The 22447-nt window shown below is 47.9% G+C and overlaps 1 protein-coding gene across 2 annotated transcripts in view; it reads right to left on the reverse strand.

The window, feature by feature from the left end:
• Nucleotides 1–202: 202 nt before the first annotated feature.
• The window catches only part of EPHA8 (EPH receptor A8), a 35838-nt gene continuing 13593 nt past the window's right edge, over nucleotides 203–22447 (reverse strand). Inside the window, exons 4-16 of one of the 2 annotated variants that reach the window (XM_058161042.1) lie at nucleotides 21802–22137; nucleotides 15890–16014; nucleotides 13921–14072; nucleotides 13408–13514; nucleotides 11960–12034; nucleotides 10893–11018; nucleotides 9051–9236; nucleotides 8214–8275; nucleotides 6538–6747; nucleotides 5556–5705; nucleotides 4644–4834; nucleotides 2832–2987; nucleotides 203–850 (exon numbers count right to left, since the gene is read on the reverse strand). In XM_058161042.1, coding sequence (XP_058017025.1) covers nucleotides 736–850; nucleotides 2832–2987; nucleotides 4644–4834; nucleotides 5556–5705; nucleotides 6538–6747; nucleotides 8214–8275; nucleotides 9051–9236; nucleotides 10893–11018; nucleotides 11960–12034; nucleotides 13408–13514; nucleotides 13921–14072; nucleotides 15890–16014; nucleotides 21802–22137 — 1991 coding nt within the window. In that variant the 3' untranslated portion in view covers nucleotides 203–735. Of the gene's footprint in view, nucleotides 851–2831; nucleotides 2988–4643; nucleotides 4835–5555; nucleotides 5706–6537; nucleotides 6748–8213; nucleotides 8276–9050; nucleotides 9237–10892; nucleotides 11019–11959; nucleotides 12035–12177; nucleotides 12272–13407; nucleotides 13515–13909; nucleotides 14073–15889; nucleotides 16015–21801; nucleotides 22138–22447 lie in introns of both variants that reach the window. The other variant, XM_058161041.1, reaches the window with a different exon arrangement.

A 22447-nucleotide genomic window follows, 5' to 3' on the forward strand; every position in this document is an offset into this window, starting at 1 on the left:
TCAAAGGTGGGAATGAGAAGGGAGGGTGGGCTAGGGGAAGTGGATCTTAGGTGGGGACGGGGGAAGACTCAAGTTTGTAGGCTCCGGATAGCCTGGAAGAAGGGCGGGGAGCGATCCCTGCTCAGCGGCTTCAGGTAGACCGCCCGTTGTCCACGTCCGACGAAAGCAGGAGGGGCGGGGGGGGGCTCCTTTCTGAAGGTGCCGTCCGAACGTTATTGCAATCAGTGTCTTTTTTTAAAAAAAAAAAAGTCTGTAAGAATCCACAGTGGTCACATCTCCGGCTAGTCACGAAGATCGTCTCGTACGGGAGACACCCCAACCGGTGGTGGGATTCAAGTCATTTAACAACCGGTTCTCTGCCCTAATGATTTCTTCCAACAACCAGTTTACCAAACTGCTCAGAAAGTTAACAACCGGTTCTCCCGAACTGGTGCGAACTGGCTGAATCCCACCACTGACCCCAACCCTCCCTCGCCCTACCCGATCACGGCTCTCTGGTAGGTAGAGCTCAAGTTCTGGAGAAGTTCAATCTGAAGGAGTCCACTTTAAATGCAGAACAGGACCCGGCCTGTTTCTGGGGCCTCCTTCAACTTCCTTGTTCTGAGCGGCGAGCGGGTATCCCACCGCTGACACCACAAGCGAGGCTCCGGCTAACTCCGCGGTGGGGTTCGCCCCCCGCGCGAAACCCTCTCAAGCAGCCGCAAAAGAGCTCCTCGGTCCCTGAAGGAGTTCCGATCAGAGGGGTCTCCGGCAACCCATGGTGTTGAGAAGTTGGGACCTCATGATTTGGATGCTGGTTAGAATCTTCCTCTGGTGGCCCGTCAAGCTGATCCCCAGGTTTTGCACATCTCTGGAGGAAGGATGGGGAGGACAGAAAGGGGAGAGGGAGGGAAGGAGAGAGAGAGGGGGGGAGAAAGAGAGAGAGAAAGAGAGAGAGAACATGGGAGAAAGGGAGAGAGAGAGAGAGAGAGAATGTGGGAGAAAGGGAAAGAGAGAAGAAAGAAAGAAAGAAAGAAAGAAAGAAAGAAAGAAAGAAAGAAAGAAAGAAAGAAAGAAAGAAGGAAGGAAGGAAGGAAGGAAGGAAGGAAAGAAAGAAAAAGAGGGAGAGAATGTGGGAGAGAGAGAGGGAGAGAGAGAAAGAGCAAGAGAGAGATAATGTGGGAGAGAGGGAGAGAGAGAGAGAAAGAGAGAAAGAAAAAGCGAGAGAGAGAACGTGGGAAAGGGAGAGAAAGAGAGAAAGAAAGAACGTGGAAGAAAGAGAGAGAAAGAGAAAGAGAGAGAGAGAGAGAACATGGGAGAGAGAGAGAGAAGAGAGAAAGAGAGAGAGAGAGAAAGAGAGAGAGAGAGTACATGGGAGAAAGGAGAGAAAGAGAGAAAGAAAGAACGTGGAAGAAAGAGAGAGAAAGAGAAAGAGAGAGAGAGAGAGAACATGGGAGAGGGAGAGAGAGAAAGAGAGAAAAGAAGAGAGAGAGAGAATGTGGGAAAAGGAGAGAGAGAGAGAAAGAAAGAGAGAGAGAGAACATGGGAGAAAGGGAGAGAAAGAGAGAGAAAGAAAGAAAGAGAGAGAGAGAGAAGAAGAGAAAAAGGGAAAAAGAGAAAAAGAAAAAGAGCGAGAGAATGTGGGAGAGAGAGAGAAAGAGCGAGAGTGAGAACATGGGAGAGAAAGAAAGAAAGAGAGAGAGAGAGGAAGGAGGGAGGGTGGGAAGGAGATAGAAAGACAAGGAGAACAAGCTAGAATTATTTGATCCCGAAGCAAAAAAAAAAAGGCCTAATTATTTCTCTCGATGTCACGTTTCTCCTGCTGCAGGTTTTAATATTTTATGGCCGCCGAAAGAATCGGTGGGTTTTCTGATGTTTTCCTCGCTTAAAAGGGCCCGGAGATTAAAGATTGCCGGTTTGCTTCGGCTTCTCTCGCAGGAAGAAGGGAGATTAGAGCTACAGGATAAGCCACCTTCGCCCTTCTAGCTTCTGAAAGCTTTGTAGTCCTTGATCCTTCTTGGGTTAGTCCGGGTTCGAGGGCCCGGTGATAAACATCCGAATGTCCAAATTTAACCCCCGGTTGAAAAAAAAAAACACACAGCGGGCAAGAAGCCAGGTTGTCTTAAGCGTCTGCGAGAACATCTCTCTTTGAGGCAGGTGAGAGACAAACCGGCATCTAGCCTTCAATGGTGGTTTGCGCTAGGGGTGGTACTCTCTTACCTTCGCTACTGGTTCGCAAATGTGACCTTCCGCGTAAGCGCAGAGCGTCAAAAACAGGACATAATGACATCCGAGCGGGTGGGTGGGCGGAGCCTCCCACAACCGCCGCTACCCATTTGCCCGAACCGGCTACAACCGGCTTAATACCACCACTGAGTTTGCGCTGATCGGATTCGCGACGGGGCAAGGGAAGAAATCCCTTGTTGAGGATAGGGTGGGGTCTTCCTGGAAGGACCAAAATATTCCCCCCGCCCTTAAAAAGCGTTATTCCCTCCCCCCAAGATTTGAGGGAGGGGGAAGGAAGGGGGCAGGGGTCTCCAAGAAGCAGAGATGTTCTAAGGGCAAACTATGGGCCTGCGGGATCGACCCTCAAAGGGGTTCTCCAGCCTGGAGAATCCCAGCTACCTGGGAGTGCTTCGGGTTTGGACTAGATGACCTCTGAGGTCCCCTGCTTGCCGCCAAGACCCTCCCGTGCCCGTGACGGTTTCCAGGCTGGCTCAAATCGAGAGGAAACGTCGAGTTTTATCGGGTGTTTGTGTGTGTGTGTGTATGTGCAGAGATAAGCTGAAAATCAGACACTGGCGTTGTGTTGTGATTGTGTGTGTACGATGGCTTCCCCGCGCCCCACTTACTCAATATTCATGTGCATCACCATGCCGAGAGACGAATAGCCACCCAGGGCGAAATTCTCTTGGTACCTTCCCAGCCGAATGGAGTCCAGCCATTCCTCCACGGAGCCGCAGTGGGTGAAATCAATGTGGCTCCGTTCGGACAGCGTTTGTGTGAACCTGCAGGCAAAAAATAACAACAACAACAACAGGAGAGGTGTGTGTGTGTGTGTCTGTGTGTGTGTATGTGTGAGTGGAGGGGGGTTTGTCCGAGACTCTCTTTGGAGGCGAGGCCTGGCTACAGTGGTAGGATCCTTCCAGTTTAACAACCGGTTCGGTGATAGTGCGCGTGCGCAGTTCAACAAAAAAAATCGCTTTCCGTGTTAAATTCCGCGTGCTACGGAATTAAAACAGCTGAGGTGCGGCCATCCCCTCTGCAGCGCTAATTTGCTGCGAACATAAAGGTAAGTGCAGGGGCGGGAAAGCGGGCCCAGCTGATCGATGGAGGAAACCGGTTCGCTTCCAGCTGATTGTCGGAGCTACCGGTTCGCCCGAATCTGTCCGAACCGGTAGAATCCCACTCCTGCCTGGCTACCAGTCAAATGGTCCTTCTTTTTATTTTTTGCTGGTAGACTGCTCCTCCCTAGAGAAGCTTCCTTTGAGTTCTCTTGTTCTTTGCTCTGATTCTTGGGACTGGGTCGTTTCCTCCCACCCCCCACCCCCCGGAAATGTAGGAGGGAGGTGCTGGGGGAGGGAAAAACCTTGGAAGTTTAAAGAAATAAGACTGGACATTTGAGCGGGATGGTGTTAAGATCTCCTGTCTTGAGCAAGGGGTCGGACTAGTAAACCTCTGAGGTCCCTTCCGACCCTATGATTCTATTAAGTTCTATTTGGAAGCAAACCTTGTGGTTTGTGATTGGACCGCCCGGATCGGTGCCTATCAGCTCGTTTCGTCTCATTTTAAACCCTGTTCTATATTTCGCTTGTATTTTATAACGTCCTGCGTGTAGACTCCACCTTCAACTCTTCTAAGTCTCCGGAGCAGGACACAACAATGTCATCCGCACCGTGAGTGCGGGGTTCGACTAGATGACCTACAAGGCCCCTTAAAACTCCGTTAATCTGTATCTGCATTCTGTACATCCCTTGAACTTCGCCTGTTGGACTATCCCTTAATCCGTAAGGCCTCCAATGCTCGGGGCAACAGTTCAACCGATGTAGCATAACTTTGGGGTTTCGCCAGTGGGTGGGATTCAAATAATTTAACAACCGGTTCTCTGGTGGGTGTGGCCATGGTGGGCGTGGCCATGGTGGGCGTGGCCAGGGAGACAGCACTCAGCCTCTTGCACCCCCCTGGAAGTAAAAACGGGCCCTGGGGGGGGGACTTCTGGAAGGGGCTTGGAGGGGACGGGCCAGCCAACAATTTAACAACCGGTTCGGCTGAAGTGGTGCGAACCGGTTGAATCCCACCATTGGTTTTCGCTAACCCTGATTTAGAGTTTGCGTGCGACGGGCCAGCTCAGCTGGGGAATACACCGCTGCAGCAGGGCATGTGAAAAGGGGCGCAAAGAGGAGAAGCCGGGGCGGGCTTAATTACTGGGGATGGGGCACCACGAGGAAAGGGCGCAAGCAAGACAGGGGGCAACACCAATTCAGTCCAAGGGATGTGGGAAAAGGCAAGGAGCGCTTTTAGCCTCTCGTTTTAGAAATCCGTTCGCCGCTGTTCGCCTGGAATGGGACAAGTCGCTGCGGCCAATTCTCCGTGGCCAATCCGCCACGGCTTAACTCGCCACCGGCCAATTGGCCACGGCCGATCGTTTGCGAAGGCCAACTTACCGGTTGAGTGTGGCGGTGCATTTTAAGTTCTGAGGGTTGCGGATGAGTTTGTCCAGGACGCCGAGGATTTGGGAGAAGCGCGGCCTCTCGTCCGGTTCTTTCTGCCAACAGTTCAACATCAGCTGGTGCAGCGCCACGGGGCAGCCCATGGGAGCGGGCAGCCGGTAGCCTTCCTCCACTGACTGAATGACCTGCAAAGGAACGGTTGTTGCCAGCCTGTGAATCGAATGCCGGAGAAATCGGCGGGGGGGGGGGAGGGGGGAGAAACGGGGTATTTTTGTGTGTCTTTGGACAGTAGTTGTGTTGTTACCTAGGCCCAGGTAGTTATTAGCAGACACAATCAGTCCTAAACAAACATATTTTATTAGAAGAGCTGAGAATTACTTCATTCTCAGCTTAGTCCAAATTAATTCCAAAACGAATCCTTCAGAAAAAGTCCTTCGGCCTTATCACAAACCTTTGTCTTCTTTGGCACTCTGCCAAAGGCTTTTCTTGGCAAGAACCCCACGAAGTTCAGAAATGAGAGACTACGGCTAGAAACAAATGTAGCAACGTTGCTTTCCTACAAAGAGCCCAAGAGCCCTTGCTGCTCTTTTAAGCCATATGGGAGGGGCCAATCATCTCCTGGCCTTACTCCTGAGTCGTCCTTTTTGCTTTAGCTGCTCTTGCCTTCTGGCAGCTCTTTGCATCCATGCACTAGGAAGAGGCTCCTCCTGTTCCTCTGCCTCTCTGCTGTCCGCCTCTGGAGGCTCCGGAATCCACGCATCACTCCCAGATGGCCCTGGCCCCACCTCAGCCTCCGACGCAGAACCCTCGCCCGGGCCTTCCCCTGACTCCAGACTGGCCCATTGTCCTCCCCAACCCACACAGACACACACACACACAAACATTACAAATCCTTCTTATGCTTACGTCTTGATTGGTCATGTTCCAATACGGCCGCTCTCCATAAGCCAGCACTTCCCACGTGACAATGCCGTAACTCCAGACGTCACTGGCCGACGAGAACTTCCGGAACGTGATGGCTTCGGGAGCCGTCCACCGGACAGGGATCTTCCCTCCCTGGAATACAAAGGGGGTCCGATGAGATGACCTCTAGGGTCCCCCCCCCGAAAGTATTACATTCTACCATTCCGGGGCCTCTGATCCTTTATTAGACGGCCAAGAAGAGGGTGGCAATGGTTCACACATGTGGTTTGAAAGGGAAGAGTGCAGAGAAGAGCAATGAAGAGGATTAGGGGGCTGGAGGATAAAACACATGAAGAACGGTTGCTGGAATGGGAATGTCTAGTTTAATGAAAAGAAGGACTAGGGGAGACATGATAGCAGTCTTCCAATATCTCAGGGGCTGCCCCAAAGAAGAGAGAGTCAAGCTATTCTCCAAAGAACCTGAGGGAGGGTAGAACAAGAAGCAATGGGTGGAAACTAACCAAGGAGAGAAGCAACTTAGAATTAAGGAGAAATTTCCTGACAGTTAGAACAATTAATCCGTGGAACAACTTGCCTCCAGAAGCTGTGAATGCTCCAACACTGGAAGTTTTTAAGAAGATGTTGGATAGCCATTTGTCTGAAGTGATGTAGGGTTTCCTGCCTAAGCAGGGGGTTGGACTAGAAGACCTCCAAGGTCCCTTCCAACTCTTGTTATTCTGTTATTCCGTTAACTGAAATTGTGGGCCCCGATTACTGGTGTAAGTCGAGCACTACCTGTTAACATTTCAGAGTCGAACAGACGCCGACGGAGGAGGCTGACCGAGAAGCCAAGAGAAGGCCAGAAAAAGTAATAAATCGGAGGGGATTTTGGGAACGCGGCGGAAAATAGGAAGGAGGCGGGGGAAAGAAAGTCCACACGTTTTCCGAGAGTTCGGGACGTGACGGCGCAACGGCGGACACTTACTGTGGTTGTGTAAGCCGCATCGGGATTGTCGTCCAGCACGCGCGAGAGGCCAAAGTCCGACACTTTGCAAACCAGGTTGCCGTTAATGAGGATGTTACGAGCCGCCAAGTCCCGGTGGACGTAACCCAGGTCGGAGAGGTAGCGCATGCCGGCGCCGATGCCCCTCAGCATGACTACCAGCTGGAGAACCGTAAATTGCCCGTCGTGTTTCTGGAGAGAAAGCGGGGGGGGGGACGACAACAACCTTGAGCCATGTGGGTTTTTCTGGTCCATGGGCATTTCCCTCTAACTGGCAACCTCCTTCCTGCGTTCAGGTCTTTCGAGGATCTGCCCACCGCAGGAGCCAGAAAGGGGGCTGAGGAAAGAACGACAGACCCCTCGCATCCTGGATGTAACGTGTTTCAGCGTCTGCCACTGTAAGGCATATTGCATGCCAAAACAAGGAGAGATAAAGAGAGGGGTTCCCCACCCCCCAACCCCATCCTGTGCCATCAATCTGATGAATGTTTAATTCCCCACACTTGGCCAATAAAGAATTCTATTCTATACTATTCTATATTTTATTCTGCATTTCTATTCTGTTCAGTTCTGTTCCGTTCCGTTCCATTCCATATTTTTCTGCATTTTATTCTGTTCTTATTCTTATTCCATTCCATTCTATTCTGCATTTTCTTATTCTTATTCCATTCCATTCTATTCTACATTTTCTTACTCTTATTCCATTCCATTCTATTCTACATTTTCTTACTCTTATTCCTTTCCATTCTATTCTGCATTTTTACGCATTCTATTGTTCTATTCTAATTCTCATTCTTATTCCATTCCATTCTATTCTACATTTTCTTATTCTTATTCCTTTCCATTCTATTCTGCATTTTTACGCATTCTATTGTTCTATTCTAATTCTCATTCTTATTCCATTCCATTCTATTCTACATTTTCTTATTCTTATTCCTTTCCATTCTATTCTGCATTTTTACGCATTCTATTGTTCTATTCTAATTCTCATTCTTATTCCATTCTACATTTTCTTATTCTTATTCCATTCCATTCTATTCTGCATTTTTACGCATTCTATTGTTCTATTCTAATCCTCATTCTTATTCCATTCCATTCCGCCGTGGTGGCGCAGTGGTTAAAATGCAGGATTGCAGGCTGACTATGGCCGCTGCCAGCAGTTCGATCCTGACCGGCTCAAAGTTGACTCAGCCTTCTGTCCTTTCGAGGTCAGTAAAACAAGGACCCAGATTGTTGGGGGGCAAGAGGCTGATTCTGTAACCTGCTTAGAGAGGACTGTAAAGCCTTGTGAAGTGGTAAGTTAAAGGTAAAGGTTCCCCTGTTAGTCGTTCCCGACTCTAGGGGGCGGTGCTCGTCTCCGTTCCGAAGCAGAAGAGCCAGCGCTGTCTGAAGACGTCTCCATAGTCATGTGGCCGGCATGACTCAATGCCAAAGGAGCACGGAATGCTGTTCCCTTCCCACCAAAGGTGGTCCCTATTTTTCTACTTGCATTTTTTTAAGTGCTTTCGAACTGCTAGGTTGGCAGAAGCTGGGACAAGTCACAGGAGCTCACCCATGTTACGCGGCACTAGGGATTCGAACCGCTGAACTGCCGACCTTTCGATCGACAAGCTCAGCGTCTTGGCCACTTTGAGCACTCTGGTGTGAAGGAATCTTACCCGGAGGAAGGAATCCAGCGATCCATTTTCCATATACTCGGTCACAATCATCATCAGTTTATCTGCAGGAGACAAAAGGGATTAAACGAGGGAGCTGGTACATCACTCTGGCAGCTTCCTTTAGTGACGGGCGTGGGTTAGAAGTACAGGCATTCCTCGACGTACGACCACAAGAGAGAGCCCAAAATTTTTGTTCTTGAGCGAGAGACATTTGCGAAGCGAGTTTTGCCCCATCTTACGACCTTTCGTGCCGCAGTTGTTAAGTGAACTGATGCGCTTGTACTTATTAAATTAGCCAGTGGAACAGCTTGCCACCAGAAATCGTGGGCGCTCCATCACTGGAGGTTTTTAAGAAGAGACTGGGCAGCCACTCGTCTGGAATGGTATAGGTTCTCCTGCTTGAGCAGGGGGCTGGACTGGAGGACCTCCAAGGTCCCTTCCAGCTCTATTCTGATTGATTCTTAACCACAGTTCCAGGGACCAAATGGGACAGTTCAAAGGACTCACCCCTTCCTTCATACAAGCGTAAAAATCCCATTAAATATCTGACTTTCTCCTACAAATGGGCGGGGTTTGCCGGAAGGAGGTGGAGCTACCATGGCAGGGGGCGGTGCTAACCCATATAACCTCCTGACCAACCTCGGGAAGCCCTTAGGTTTGATCTAGGTCTAGGACAAAATTCCAGGGATCTTCGGCATCGACCTCAGTGTTCCAGATCTGTGAAATGGGCGCAATGGTACTGATGAACTTTGCAAGTCCCAGTCTACGGATCCCTGGCGTGTTTCGGCTGATCTACAACTCCCAAGAACCCTGCACCTATCGCAGGAAATGACCTACTTTTGGTCACCACCCCTTCCAGGTGGATAACGTTGGGGTGATCAAACCGAGCCATGATGCTGGCTTCGCTGAGGAAATCCCGCCGTTGCTTTTCGGTGTAACCAGGTTTTAAGGCCTTGACCGCCACGGGGACCTCTCTTTTCCCAGGGATCTTTAGGCGGCCATAACAGACCTCTCCGGATTCACCTGTCGGATGAGAAAAAGGATTACTGGTTCCGTCGTTTATTAGGGCATTGTTGTGACCCGGGCCTCAGTAGGAAACTCAGTCCATCAAAAAACAAACTTTATTCGAACAGCTGAGAATTAATTCATTCTCAGCGTCGTTCAACTAAATTAAAGCAAATTCTTCCCAAAACAAATTCCTCAGTCTTATCGCAAACCTTGGTCCAATTAGGCAAACTGCGAAAGGCCTTTCTTGGTAAAAGTTCAGAAGACCGATAGAAAATAAATGCAACAAGACAAAGCTATCAATGTTGTTTTCCAGCCATGAGCTCAAACACCATTGCTGGTCTTTTAAGCCTTATGGGAGGGGCCAATCATCTCTTGGCCCTACTCCTGAGTTGTCCTCTCTGCTTGAGCTGCTCTTGCCTTCTGGCAGCTCTTCTCATGCGTGCATTAGGAACAGGCTCCTCCTGTTCCTCTGCCTCACTACTATCAGTCTCTGGAGGCTCCGGAGTCCGCACCTCATTCCCCGATGGCGCTGGCCCCACCTAAGCCTCATTGCTGTCCGACTCTGTTGCCAGCTCCGTAGGCTGCTGGCAGGCCACAACAGGCGTATTTCTCAACCGTGGGAACTGGAAGTCGGGAGGACTTCAACTCCCAGAATTCCGCCCGAATGGCCAGCCAGGGGAATTCTGGAAGTTGAAGTCTTCCCGTCTTCCAGCTGGTATTTTATTTAATATGGTTTTTATTTTGAATACAAACAATACAAACGTAATACATATAAATCTAAATACAAGAAAGGAAAGGGAAAAAAAATACAAATATTAAAGTGCGCACAAACACACCCACACACCTGGAAACCATTTTTATTACTTCTTCTAAATTGCAACTAAAAGATCTACAATATATTTCACTTGTGCCCAACATATATTCAACGTATGTTGAATATATACAACAATATGGAACATATATTTTTGAATAGGTTGGTTCCCTTGGCCCTCCACCAACACCGTTTTTATTATAAAACCCCCTCTCCATATTTCATTATAATTGTTTGCTTTAATCACCCCTTTTTAAAAAATTAATTTCTGTTGTGAATTGATCATTTTTGGCCAGACTCCAGATTTCATTATATCCTATTTCTTCAAATATCCCCATTTTGTCCCCAATATATTAGCCATCGCTAATCTAGCTGCCCTTATCAAATTTACAATCAATTCCTTTTTCGTTTTGTTTTTGTTTTGGTTTCGTTTATATCCTGTTTTTTTTTCCCACCAGCAACAATAAATGCAAATCCTCGGCGACATATCTAAATTTACGTACATTGAAGTCCTCCCGTCTTAGTATTGAGAGAGGTTGAATGAAAGATTCCTTAACGAAGAAGGAGACCTGTGGTGGGATTCCAATTTTTTTACTACGGTTCTGTGGGCGTGGCTTGGTGGGTGTGGCCAGGGTGATTGACAGGCAGCATTCAGCCTCCTGCACCTCCCTAGGAGCAAAAATGGGCCATAGGAGGGGGCGTGGCCTTCCTGTGCCCCGTTTTGGCCTTGGAGACCTCCCAGCACTTACCTGGCAGCCAAAATGAGGTGCGTGGGAACTTCTGGAAGGGGAGGGGCCAGCCAGCAATTTAACTACCGGTTTTCCCGAACCGGCTGAATCCAACCATTAAAAGAGACTCACCCGAGCCGATCACTCGTTCGATTTTAATCCGAGACGCATCAATTTCCCGCATGACTTCGTGCGCGGCCTGGCAGGGGTCTTCGTAGGTGTGCGATTCCAGGTAAAATTTAGACTCGGGGAATTTCACTGTGCGGGAGCAGGCGAGAAGAGGAAGGAGCAGAAGAGAATTCAATTGGTTTAAATTCGCCATTTCATGCTGTTCTCAAAGCCCGCGGAGGGACCCGCAGAGGTCAACTAGTCCAGCCCTCTGCAACAGGCAGGAAAACCAACCTAACCCTCTCGGAGGGGTGGCTGACCACCTCATCTTTTAAGACCTCAACTTACGGCCACGTCCTTCGTGGCAGTCCCTCCACCCCCTCATGGACACGTGATCAAAATTCAGACACGGGGCAGTGGATTCACATTTATGACAGGTTTTTCACACTTTAACGACTCTAACCCTGGTGGTCATGTGATCCATATTTGCGACCTTCTTTCAAGCAAAGTCAATAGGGGAAAGCCAGATTCACTTAGCGACCATGGCAAAAAATAAAAGAGATGGTGAAATTGGTCACACCTCACTAGCAAGGGAAATTCTGCCCTGGTTAGCAGCAAATTCTGGGCCCCCAAAGCGGTCATAAGTTGAAGAACCATCTGCATTCAACTGTGTAGGTAGTTCTCGACTTACGACCGCAACGGAGCCTAACATTTCTGTTCCCGAGGGAGGCAGTTGCTAAGTGAGCTTTTGTCCTGTTTTATGATGTTCTGTGTCACAGTTGTTAAAACGGATCCTTGCAGTGGTTCAATTAGTGACACGGTCGTTAAGCGAATCCAACTTTGCTGGTCGGAAAAGTTGCAAAAGGGGGATCGAGTGGTCCTCCTGGGATGCTGTGACCCCGTCATAAATACGAGTCAGCGGCCAAGCGCCTAGGATTTTGATTGTGTGAACATACAGGGATGCTACAACGGTCGTAAGGCACGTAACAAAAACCGGTCCTTTTTTCCCCAGTGACGTCGTAACTTGGAACGGTCGCTGAAAGAAGCAAGCGTTGTAAGTCGAGGACCAGCTGTTTTTTTCTGGAACTCACCTTGTCCGTTCTGGTAGTGCATTTTCTCCTCGTCGGGATCTTGGAAAGCCTTGCTGTAGCCACAGTGCCTGTTGGGAGCAGGAGGAAGGAAATGACAAAAGTTGTGAACGCCACAACTCGCCGCACAAACCTCCTAACGGGTCAAGCCAGGGATCTGCTTCCGGTTTGGATTTATTCCTCCGAAACCCGACCCTTCCTTTGAAGGAGGAAACCCCTACCTCTTCTTGCAAATGAGGAGTAGAAGCAGGGCTACCAAGCCGCTGATGAGCGTCAGGCAGACCCAGATCACAGTCATGGTGTCGTATTGCGGGACTACTGGAACAAAGGAAAAGGAAAAAGAGGGGGATTTGAGCCACAACAGACCTGGTACCGGTCAGTTTCCCTGGGGTTTTGCAACATGGCCAGCCAAGAGGCGAAGAAGAAAGAGGAGGAAAGAGGAGGAGGAGGAAGAAGAGGAAGAGAGAAAGAAGGAAGGAAGGAAGGAAGGAAGGAAGGAAGGAAGGAAGGAAGGAAGGAGGGAGGGGGAGGAGGATGAGGAAGAGGACGGAAGGAAGACAAGGGCTGTGGGGTCATTGGTGCTCTCTGAGCTTAGTGGTCTTCTTGCAGACGTTTCATGACCCAGCTAGGTAACATCATCCGTATTAGCGAGAAATGGAGTTTTTTTGAGAGGAAAAGAAGGAAAAGGGAGAGGAGGAGGAGGAGGAAGAAGAAGAGGAGGAGGAGGAGGAGAGGAAAAAGGAGGAAAAGAGGAGGAGGAGGAGGAAGAGAAGAAAAAGAGGAGGAGGAGGTAGAGAAGAAGAAAGAGGAGGAGAAGTAGTAGTAGAAGAAGAGAGGAGGAGGAGGAGGAAGAAGAAGAGGAGGAGGAGGTAGAGAAGAAGAAGGAGGAGGAGTAGAAGAAGAAGAGGAGGAGGAGGAGGAAGAAGAAGAGGAGGAGGAGGTAGAGAAGAAGAAAGAGGAGGAGGAGGAGTAGAAGAAGAAGAGGAGGAGGAGGAGGAAGAAGAAGAGGAGGAGGAGGTAGAGAAGAAGAAAGAGGAGGAGGAGGAGGAGGAGGAGAATAAGAAGAGGAGGAGGAAGAGGAAGAAAAGGAGGAGGAGGTAGAGAAGAAGAGGAGGAGAAGTAGTAGTAGAAGAAGAGGAGGAGGAGGAGGAAGAAGAAGAGGAGGAGGAGAGAAGAAGAAGAGAGGAGGAGGAGTAGAAGAAGAAGAGGAGGAGGAGGAAGAAGAAGAGGAGGAGGAGGTAGAGAAGAAGAAGAGGAGGAGGAGGAGGTAGAAGAAGAAGAGGAGGAGGAGGAAGAAGAAGAGGAGGAGGAGGTAGAGAAGAGGAAGAGGAGGAGGAGGAGGAGAAGAAGAAGAGGAGGAGGAAGAGGAAGAGGAGGAGGAGGAGAGGAAGAAGAGGAGGAGGAGGTAGAAGAAGAAGAGGAGGAGGAGGAGAAGAAGAGGAGGAGGAGGTAGAGAAGAAAGAGGAGGAGGAGGAGTAGAAGAAGAAGAGGAGGAGGAGGAGGAGGAAGAAGAAAAGGAGGAGAAGAAGAGGAAGAGGAAGAAACAGAAACAATGGATCAAGAAGCACGCAAAGAAAGCATCGCCTTGGGGGGGGGATGGCGGGAAGAATTCTTGCCAAAATAAAAAGGGGAAGGTAAGAACAAAGCCCCCACTTGCAAAACATGCCCCCCCCCCAAAAAAAATGTCTCTCCAAAATCAGGACCTCTTTCCTGGGTCTGGGATCCGCTTTCTGCTTTTCTTCCCGACATGCAGTTTCCCTCCGTAAAATAATAATAATAATAATAATAATAATAATAATAATAATAATAATAATAATAATAATAATAATAATAATAATAATAATAATAATAAAAAATTTCTTGGGGAAACCTCCTAGTTGTTTCCCCCCCCCAGCCCCCCAGCCCCCCCCCCCAGTTCTTCCCACACTCTTCCTCCTCTCTATTTTATCTCACTTGCTTTGGCTGTTTCGACTTCCAGGGTTTCGCTGAACTTCCCGCAACCGGCCGAGGTCCTGGCTCGGACCTGGAAGATGTAGCGGGTAGCCGGTTTCAAGCCGAAGACGGTGGTGCGGTTGCCCTTGGACTTCAGGGTAGAGTAGCTCTGCATCTCCTTGTCCTGGGGGGGGGGGGAAGGGGGAGGGGAGGGGGTCAGGGGGGCTCTGGGGCTGAGACCCCATGAGAAGCCTTCCGGTTTTCCAAGGGTCCCTCAAGGCCAGAAAGAGGAGAGAGGAGGGAATTCCCAGCGACAGTCCTGCCAAAATACACGTCCCGTCCTTCGTTCCTTTCTCACTCTCTTCCCTTCCTTCCTTCCTTTCTTCCTCCCTCCCTCCTCTCTCTTCTTCCTTCTTTCCTTCTTTCTTTCCTCACTCTCTCAATTTCTCCCTTTCCTTTTCCTTCCGTCCTTCTTCCTTCCTCCCGCCCTCCATTCCCTCTCTCTTCTTCCTTATTTCTTTCCTTCTTTCCTTCTTTCATTTCCTTACTCTCTCAATTTCTCCTTTTCCTTCTTCTCTTCCTCCCTCCCTCCCTCCATTCCCTCTTCCTTCCTTCCTTCCTCCCTCCCTTTCTCCCCTCTCTCTTCTGTCTTCTTTCCTTCCTTCTTCCCTTTCCCCACTCTCTCAATTTCTCCCTTTCCTTTTCCTTCCTTCCTTCCTCTCTTCCTCCCTCCCTTCATTCTCTCTTCCTTCCTTCCTTCCTTCCTTTCCTCCATTCCTTTCTCCCCTCTCTCTTCTGTCTTCTTTCCTTCCTTCTTCCCTTTCCCCACTCTCTCAATTTCTCCCTTTCCTTTTCCTTCCTCTCTTCCTCCCTCCCTCCCTCCCTTCCCTCTTTCTTCCTTCCTTTCCTCCCTCCCTTTCTCCCCTCTCTCTTCTGTCTTCTTTCCTTCCTTCTTCCCTTTCCCCACTCTCTCAATTTCTCCCTTTCCTTTTCCTTCCTCTCTTCCTCCCTCCCTCCCTCCCTTCCCTCTTTCTTCCTTCCTTTCCTCCCTCCCTTTCTCCCCTCTCTCTTCTGTCTTCTTTCCTTCCTTCTTCCCTTTCCCCACTCTCTCAATTTCTCCCTTTTCTTTTCTTTTCTTTTCTTTCCTTCCTTCCTTCCTTCCTTCCTCCATCCATCCATGGCACCCTGTGTTTGAGTTGGATACCCAAGACACACATGCCCATCTAGACGTTCTCCAAAGCAGGACAAGAACCAATGGATGGAAACCTCATCTAGGAGAAGCAGCAACCTGGATCTAAGGAGAAACTTCCTCTACCGTGAGGACAATTAACCGGTGGAACTGCTTGCCACCAGAAGTTGCGAATGCTCCAACGTTGGAAGTTTCTAAGAAGAGATTGGACAACCATTTGTCTGGAATGGTAATAGGGTTTCCTTCTCAGGCTGGACTAGAAGACCTCCAAGGTCCCTTCCAACTCTGTGATTCTGTTATTCACCTGACAGTTTCCCTACACCGCAGCCTTTAGAGGGCCCCCCCACTTCACCCCCGAGGCTCTGATGAAAGAAGGACAAATTCACTTAGAAGAAAAACAAGATGAGGTTCACAAGGATGGAAACGGCGGGAATTTTTATGTCGACTTCCAAAACTGATAGCATCCCTGGCCTGCTCTCCAGTTGCCCACAGGCACGGGGGATGGGAAAACGAACTTGCAGCTACGCTACGGCGAAGCAGCACGGCAGCCGAGAACACATTCCAGACATATCTCTCTCAAGGCTGTCTCCCAGGATTACCCATAGTGGACGGAGGGGAATGACTTCTACAACCCGCGAAATTGTTCCGTGGGCGAATGTGACTGAGGACACACCCTGGGTGTGGGGGGAGAAACAGGGTAGGCTGTAAATTATGTAGGGTCAGAGCTGGCTTCACTTGGAATGTCGCCCCTTCGGAACCCTGACATTCTACTCCCTCCCCACCCCCACCACTGGGGTGGGGACAAGCCTTACCTTCTCGTAATATTTAATTTCGTATTCCAGAATGATGCCGTTTGGCTGATCCGGCTGGGACCACAGGAGGGTGACGCTGTTCTGACCCACATTTTGCTGGTCGATTGTCGTCACTTGGGAAGGCGCTGCGGAGAGAAAGGGGGGAAAAAAAACCCCGAGCAGGTCAGGGGAGAAGAGGAAGAGGGAACAAGCCCCGCCCACTGCCCCTCCCTCCAGGTGGCATGCAAATGAAGGGGTGGAGCCACGGCTGCCCCACAGGGTAAGGTTCCTGCCTGGGATCCTGGACTGTGACCTGAAGGATTCCCCAGCCACCCACCATTGGATGTCCTCCCAAGAAATCAGAGGTGTTGGAAGAGTCCTCAGAGGTCATCTAGTCCAACCCCTGCTCAGGCCAACGCTGGTCGCCGGAGGAGGTGGTCCTCGTCTTACAACCCCAAACCAGGATTGCTAAGCGAGGCTTAGCACTTTCACACTTATGAGCGCGACAGCATCCCCGCGGTTGCGTGATCCGAATTCATGACGCTTGGCAACTGTCTCGGATTTACGAGGGCGGCAACGTCCCCGGGTCACGGGATTCCCCTTTTACGACCTGGTGACGAGCAAAATCAATGGGGAAGCCGGGTTCGCTTAACAGCCCTGTGTCTCGCTTAACGACCGTGGTGATCCACTGAACAACGGTGGCAAGAAAGCTCGTAGAACGGAGCAAAACTCCCTTAACAAACGTCTCACTCAGCCACAGGAATTTGGGGATCCATTGGGGTCGTAAGTTGAGGACTACCGATAGGTTTCTTTTTCAAGGTCTGTCGTAACTTCAAACGGACACTAAGCAAGCAGTCATAAATGGAGGATAACCCACAGGGAACCCTAGAGCCCTTATTCAGAACTGGAACGTCTGCTTGTGAAAATTATAAAAATTATAAAAATAACCTTCCTCTCTTTCTTTCTCTCTCTCCCCCACATTCTCTCCCTTTCTCTCTCTCTCTCTCTTTCTCGTTTTCTCTCATCCTCTCTCCCACATTCTTTCTCTCTTTCTTTCTCTCTCTCTTTCTCTCTCTCCCACCATCTCTCTCTCTTTCTCTCTCTTCCACATTCTCTCCCTTTCTCTCTCTCTCTCTCTCTTTCTTGTTTTCTCTCATCCTGTCTCTCCCACATTCTCTCTCTTTCTCTCTCTCTTTCTTTCTCTCTCTCCTACGTTCTCTCTCCCTTTCTCTCTCTCTCTCTCTCCCCCACATTCTCTCTCTTTTTCTTTCTTTCTTTCTTTCTCTCTCTCCCACCATCTCTCTCTCTTTCTCTCTCTCCCACATTCTCTCTCTTTCTCTCTCTCTCTTTCTTTCTCTCTCTCCTCCTCTCTCTCTCTCTCTCTCTCTCTCCCCACATTCTCTCTCTTTTCTTTCTTTCTTTCTTTCTCTCTCCCACCATCTCTCTCTCTCTCTCCCACATTCTCTCCCTTTCTCTCTCTCTCTCCCCACATTCTCTCCCTTTCTCTCTCTCTCTCTTTTCTTGTTTTCTCTCATCCTCTCTCCCACATTCTCTCTCTTTCTCTCTCTCTCTTTCTTTCTCTCTCTCCTACGTTCTCTCTCCCTTTCTCTTTCTCTCTCTCTCTCTCCCCCCCACATTCTCTCTCTTTTCTTTCTTCTCTCTCCTCTCTCTCCCACATTCTCTCTTTTTCTTTCTTTCTTTCTTTCTCTCTCTCCCACCATCTCTCTCTCTTTCTCTCTCTTCCACATTCTCACTCGCTTTCTTTCTTTCTTTCTTTCTTTCTTTCTTTCTTTCTTTCTTTCTTTCTTTCTTTCTTTTGTTCTTTCTTTCTCTCTCTTTCTCTCTTTCACTCTCTCTCCCACATTCTCTCTTCCTCTTTTTCTCTCTCTCCCTCCCTCTCTCTGTCTCTCTCCCTTTCTTTCTCTCTCTCTCTCTCTCTCTCCCACCCCTTCTCCTTTTTCAAAAGTCTCCCCTTGGCTCACACAAAAATAGTGCAAATTAATTAAGAGGGTTTCGTTGCCCGCCACAAACATATGGTTTTTGGATGATTTCCCTCCAACTTGGAAATCTGCAAGCAGCTCCCTCGATGGAGCGAGATAGTAAGACCCGTCTCTCTAGATGTGCGAAGATGGTGAACGGCGGGACGTGTTTCTCATTTAATGCAAGAAATGCAAGGTGACCTTGGCACGGCAGGCTCTTTTCTCGCTAGCCTTCTGGTTGGCTTTCTTTTCTTCTTCTTCTTCTTCTTTTTTTTTATAAACCGGTTTTACTAATTAAGCAAAATAAACAAGCGGAGGGAGGGGGGGAGGCGGGGAAACAGACAAGAGAGGCTACCCCTCAACGTACATGAAATGAATTTTGCGATGGAGGGATGGGGGATGAAATGTGAATGCTCCAACACTGGAAATTTTTTAAGAAAATGTTGGATAAGCCATTTGTTTGAAATGGTGTAGGGTTTCCTGCCTGGGCAGGGGGTTGGGCTAGAAGACCTCCAAGGTCCCTTCCAACTCTGATATTATTATTATTATTATTATTATTATTATTATTATTATTATTATTATTATTATTATTATTATTATTATTAAGTGATGAAAATAAAAAGGGTTTTTTTTTTGCAAAAACAAAGGCCAGGCATTCAAAAGCATATTTTTTTTAAAAAAATATTTTTTTAAAAAAAGGTTATACTAGTCGCTTTCTCTTTTTTCCCCTCCTACCTCTGGTCTTCCTTCCTTCTTTCTCTCTTTCCCTCCCTCCCTATCCTCCCTCCTTTCATGTTTCCTTCCTTCCTTCCATCCTTCTTTCTTTCTTCTTCCTTTCTTCCATCTTTCTTTTTCCTTCCATCCATCCATCCATCTTTCTTTTTCTTTCTTTCCCTCCTTCCATCCGTCCATCTTTCTTTTTCCTTCCATGTTTTTTCTCCTTCCTTCCTTCCTTTCTTCCTCCTTTCATGATTCTTCCTCCTCTCTCTCTTTCCTTCTTCCATCCTCCCTCCCTCCCTCCCTCCCTCCTCCTTTCTTTTCTTTTCTTTTCTTTTCTTTTCTTTTCTTTTCTTTTCTTTTCTTTCTTTCTTTCCTCCTTCCTTCCTTCCTTCCTACCTTCCTTCCTTCCTTCCTTCTTTCCTTCCTACCTTCCTTCCTTCCTTCCTTGCTTCCTCTCCTGCCACTAATTTTGATACTTTGAACATTTCACAATTATCACTTGCTCATATATAGATTTATATAATAATTTATATAATATATATAATATTATTATGATTTTACTGCTTATGAAATTTAGTTGGCACCCATCTATGTCAAACAACTCTGGGCAGCCCACAGCATGAAAAATATTTAAACCATCAGATACAACATGATAAAGCGGATAAGAGAAAAGAGATTTTTTGCAATTTTATTTTCTTTTTTAAAGTCAACTTTCCCCCCCAAACTGGAGTTAGGCAAACTCTATTTCCGGGCCTGTCAGTTTTCAAAACTTTTAAGTGGAGCCTAAACTTTTTAAAACATGTTCACAAATTAAAATGTTTTACGACAGAGAATAGAGAAACCGTTAAAGACAGGAGGGGAAATTAATCTGATTAATTAAAGTTAATTTTTAGAGCGTGGACAAGGAAACGAAACACATGTCTTTATCTTTCTCCCTTTGTCCTCTGGAATCAAAACAAGCTGCAGTTGCAAATCTTGTAATCTGCTTTTTACACACCCCGCAACCTTTATATTTTTTGGCTGCAGAGCGAGTGTGGATATTTTAGAAGAAAAGAAAGAGTGAGAGAGAGAGAGAAAAAAAAACGACACTCTTAAATTGAAGATCAGCTTGGGGTCACCGGAGAAATGTAAAAAATGGCTTAATAAGACTCCCGCTGTGAAAATGGCCCATCCGCCATTAAGAATTATTGAGAAAGCGATTGCACATAAAATAGGAAACAACATTAAAGAATAAAAAAAAATAAAAAAAAAATTCAGCCGAGCAGCTTGCGCACAAGTGCCAACTTGCATCCGGATTTCCGTTTTTTCCCAAGCCATTAAATAATAACAATTAGGGTGAAACGATTTCCACCAGAGCAGCTAATACTGTAAAAATGATTGCCATTAATAGCTACAATTAAGGCTGCCATCTGATTGCCGGGGGAACTGGTTTGATTTGCAAGATGTGAAAATAATTCCTCGCCAAGCTGGCCCGGTTTCCATTCGAGCGGAGGGGTTTCCCCAGCCGAGGCACCGGAAAACGTTCCTTCTCAACCGTCTTTCCTTGAAAGTAGTGGCATCGTAGGATTGGAAGGGTCCTCGGAGGTCTTCTAGTCCAACCTCCAGCTCAAGTGGGAGACACCCTATGCCATATCTTTTCTATCACCCATCTATCCATCCATCCATCCATCCATCCATCCACCCACCCACCCACCTATCTATCATCTATCTATCTATCTATCTATCTATCTATCTATTTACCTCTATATCTATCTGTCTGTCTCTGTCGATCTATCTATCTATCTATCTATCTATCTATCTATCTATCTATCTATCTATCTATCTTCTATCATCTATAATCTATTTACCTCTATTTCTCTCTGTCTATCTAGCTATCATCTATCTATCTATCTATCTATCTATCTCTTCTATCTATCTATCTATCTATCATCTATCTATCATCTATCTATCTATCTATCTATCTATCTATCTATCTATATCTATCTATCTATATCTATCTCTTTCATCTCTATCTATCTATCTATCTATCTATCTATCTATCTATCTATCTGTGGCTCAGACTGATAAGACAGTCTGTTATTAACAGCAGCTGCTTGCAATTACTACAAGTTCAAGTCCCACCAGGCCCAAGGTTGACTCAGCCTTCCATCCTTTATAAGGTAGGTAAAATGAGGACCCAGATTGTTGAGGGCAATAAGTTGACTTTGTATATAATATACAAATGGATGAAGACTATTGCTTGACATAGTGTAAGCCACCCTGAGTCTTCGGAGAAGGGCGGGATATAAATGCAAATTTTTAAAAAAAATCTATCTTCTATCATCTATTATTATTATTATTATTATTATTATTATTATTATTATTAATCATCTATTTACCTCTATTTCTCTCTCTGTGTCTATCTAGCTATCATCTATCTATCTATCTATCTATCTATCTATCTATCTCTATCTATCTATCTATCTATCTATCTATCTATCTATCTATCTCTATCATCTACATCTATCTATCTATCTATCTATCTATCTATCTATCTATCTATCTATCTATCTATCTATCTATAAGAAAATAGACTAAGAGAGTCAGATGGGACCTTGGAGGTCTAGTCCAACCCCCTGCAAAAGCAGAAAACCCTATGCCAGATGGACCACCCCTTGAATGCTCTCAGCATTGACAAAATCCCCATCAGTCAATTGCGAAAAGCAGCTTGATTCAGAATAGCTTACATCCTGCTGTGAGACCTTTAAAGAGGAGGAGGAGGTGGGGAGTGGGAGGAGAAGGAGGAAGACGAGGGAGGAGAAGAGGAGAAGGAGGAGAAGGAAGAGGGGAGGGAGAGGAGGAAGAGGAGGAGGAGAAAGAGGAGAGAATGGGGAGGAGGAGGAAGAGGGGAAGGGGAGGAGGAGGAAGAAGAGGAGGAGGGGGGAGGAAAGGACAACAATACAGAATAACAGAATGGACCTTGGAGGTCATGTAGTCCAACCCCCTGCTTAAGCAGGAGACTATACCATTCTGGACCAACGGCTGCCCAGTCTCTTCTTGAAAACCTCCAGTGATGATGGAGCACCCACAACTCCTGAAGGCAACTTCTGTTCCACCGATTCGTTGTTCTCCCTAAATTGATGGACTTGAACCTTGGTTTTACCTCGAGTCGGATGGGTTGAGGTGGGGTGGGGTGGGGTGGGGAGAAGAGAGGAGTGGGGTGAGGGGAGGTGGGGGGGGCACACCTTCTCCTACCTGCCTGGTTCGTGGTGATGTTGACGGCCACAAATCTTGGGGACTCGAAGCTGAGGTCGGAGACGCCGTTGACGGCCTCCACCGAGAAGGAATAGTTGGTGTGAGCCAGAAGGTTGGAGATGGAGAGAGACCCCTGGGCCAAATTCATCTGCTGGGGGAGGAAACGGATCCCAGACCCGCAGGATTCGCAGTGGCCCCCTCCCCAGGTGCAGCGATGACAGATCACGTTGTAGGTGACGTCTTGGCGTCCTCCTTTGTCCAGCGGAGGGGCCCAGTCGAGGGTCACGGTCGTGCCGTTCACGCTGGACAGCAGGTTCGTGGGAGCGGACGGAGGACCTGGAGAAGTTGAGAAGAAGCTGAAGGTCAAGATGGAAGCCAAGCCGAGGTCCAGCTCGGAGGGCGGGGGGAGGTCACGTTTGGGAAGGACCTTGAGGGACAGAGGCAATTTCGCACCACTTCGGGAGAACCGGTTGTTAACTTTCTGAGCAGTTTGGCAAACTGGTTGTTGGAAGAAATCATTAGGGCAGAGAACCGGTTGTTAAATTACTTGAATCCCACCACTGGACGGAGGGAAGAGGAATGGCCAGATAAGAGGGGGCCTAGGCCACAGATGCGTCACAGGTTGGGGAAAGATAATCAAGTTATC

The sequence above is a fragment of the Ahaetulla prasina genome, chromosome 18 (assembly GCF_028640845.1).
Source record: "Ahaetulla prasina isolate Xishuangbanna chromosome 18, ASM2864084v1, whole genome shotgun sequence".
NCBI classification, from domain to species: domain Eukaryota; kingdom Metazoa; phylum Chordata; class Lepidosauria; order Squamata; family Colubridae; genus Ahaetulla; species Ahaetulla prasina.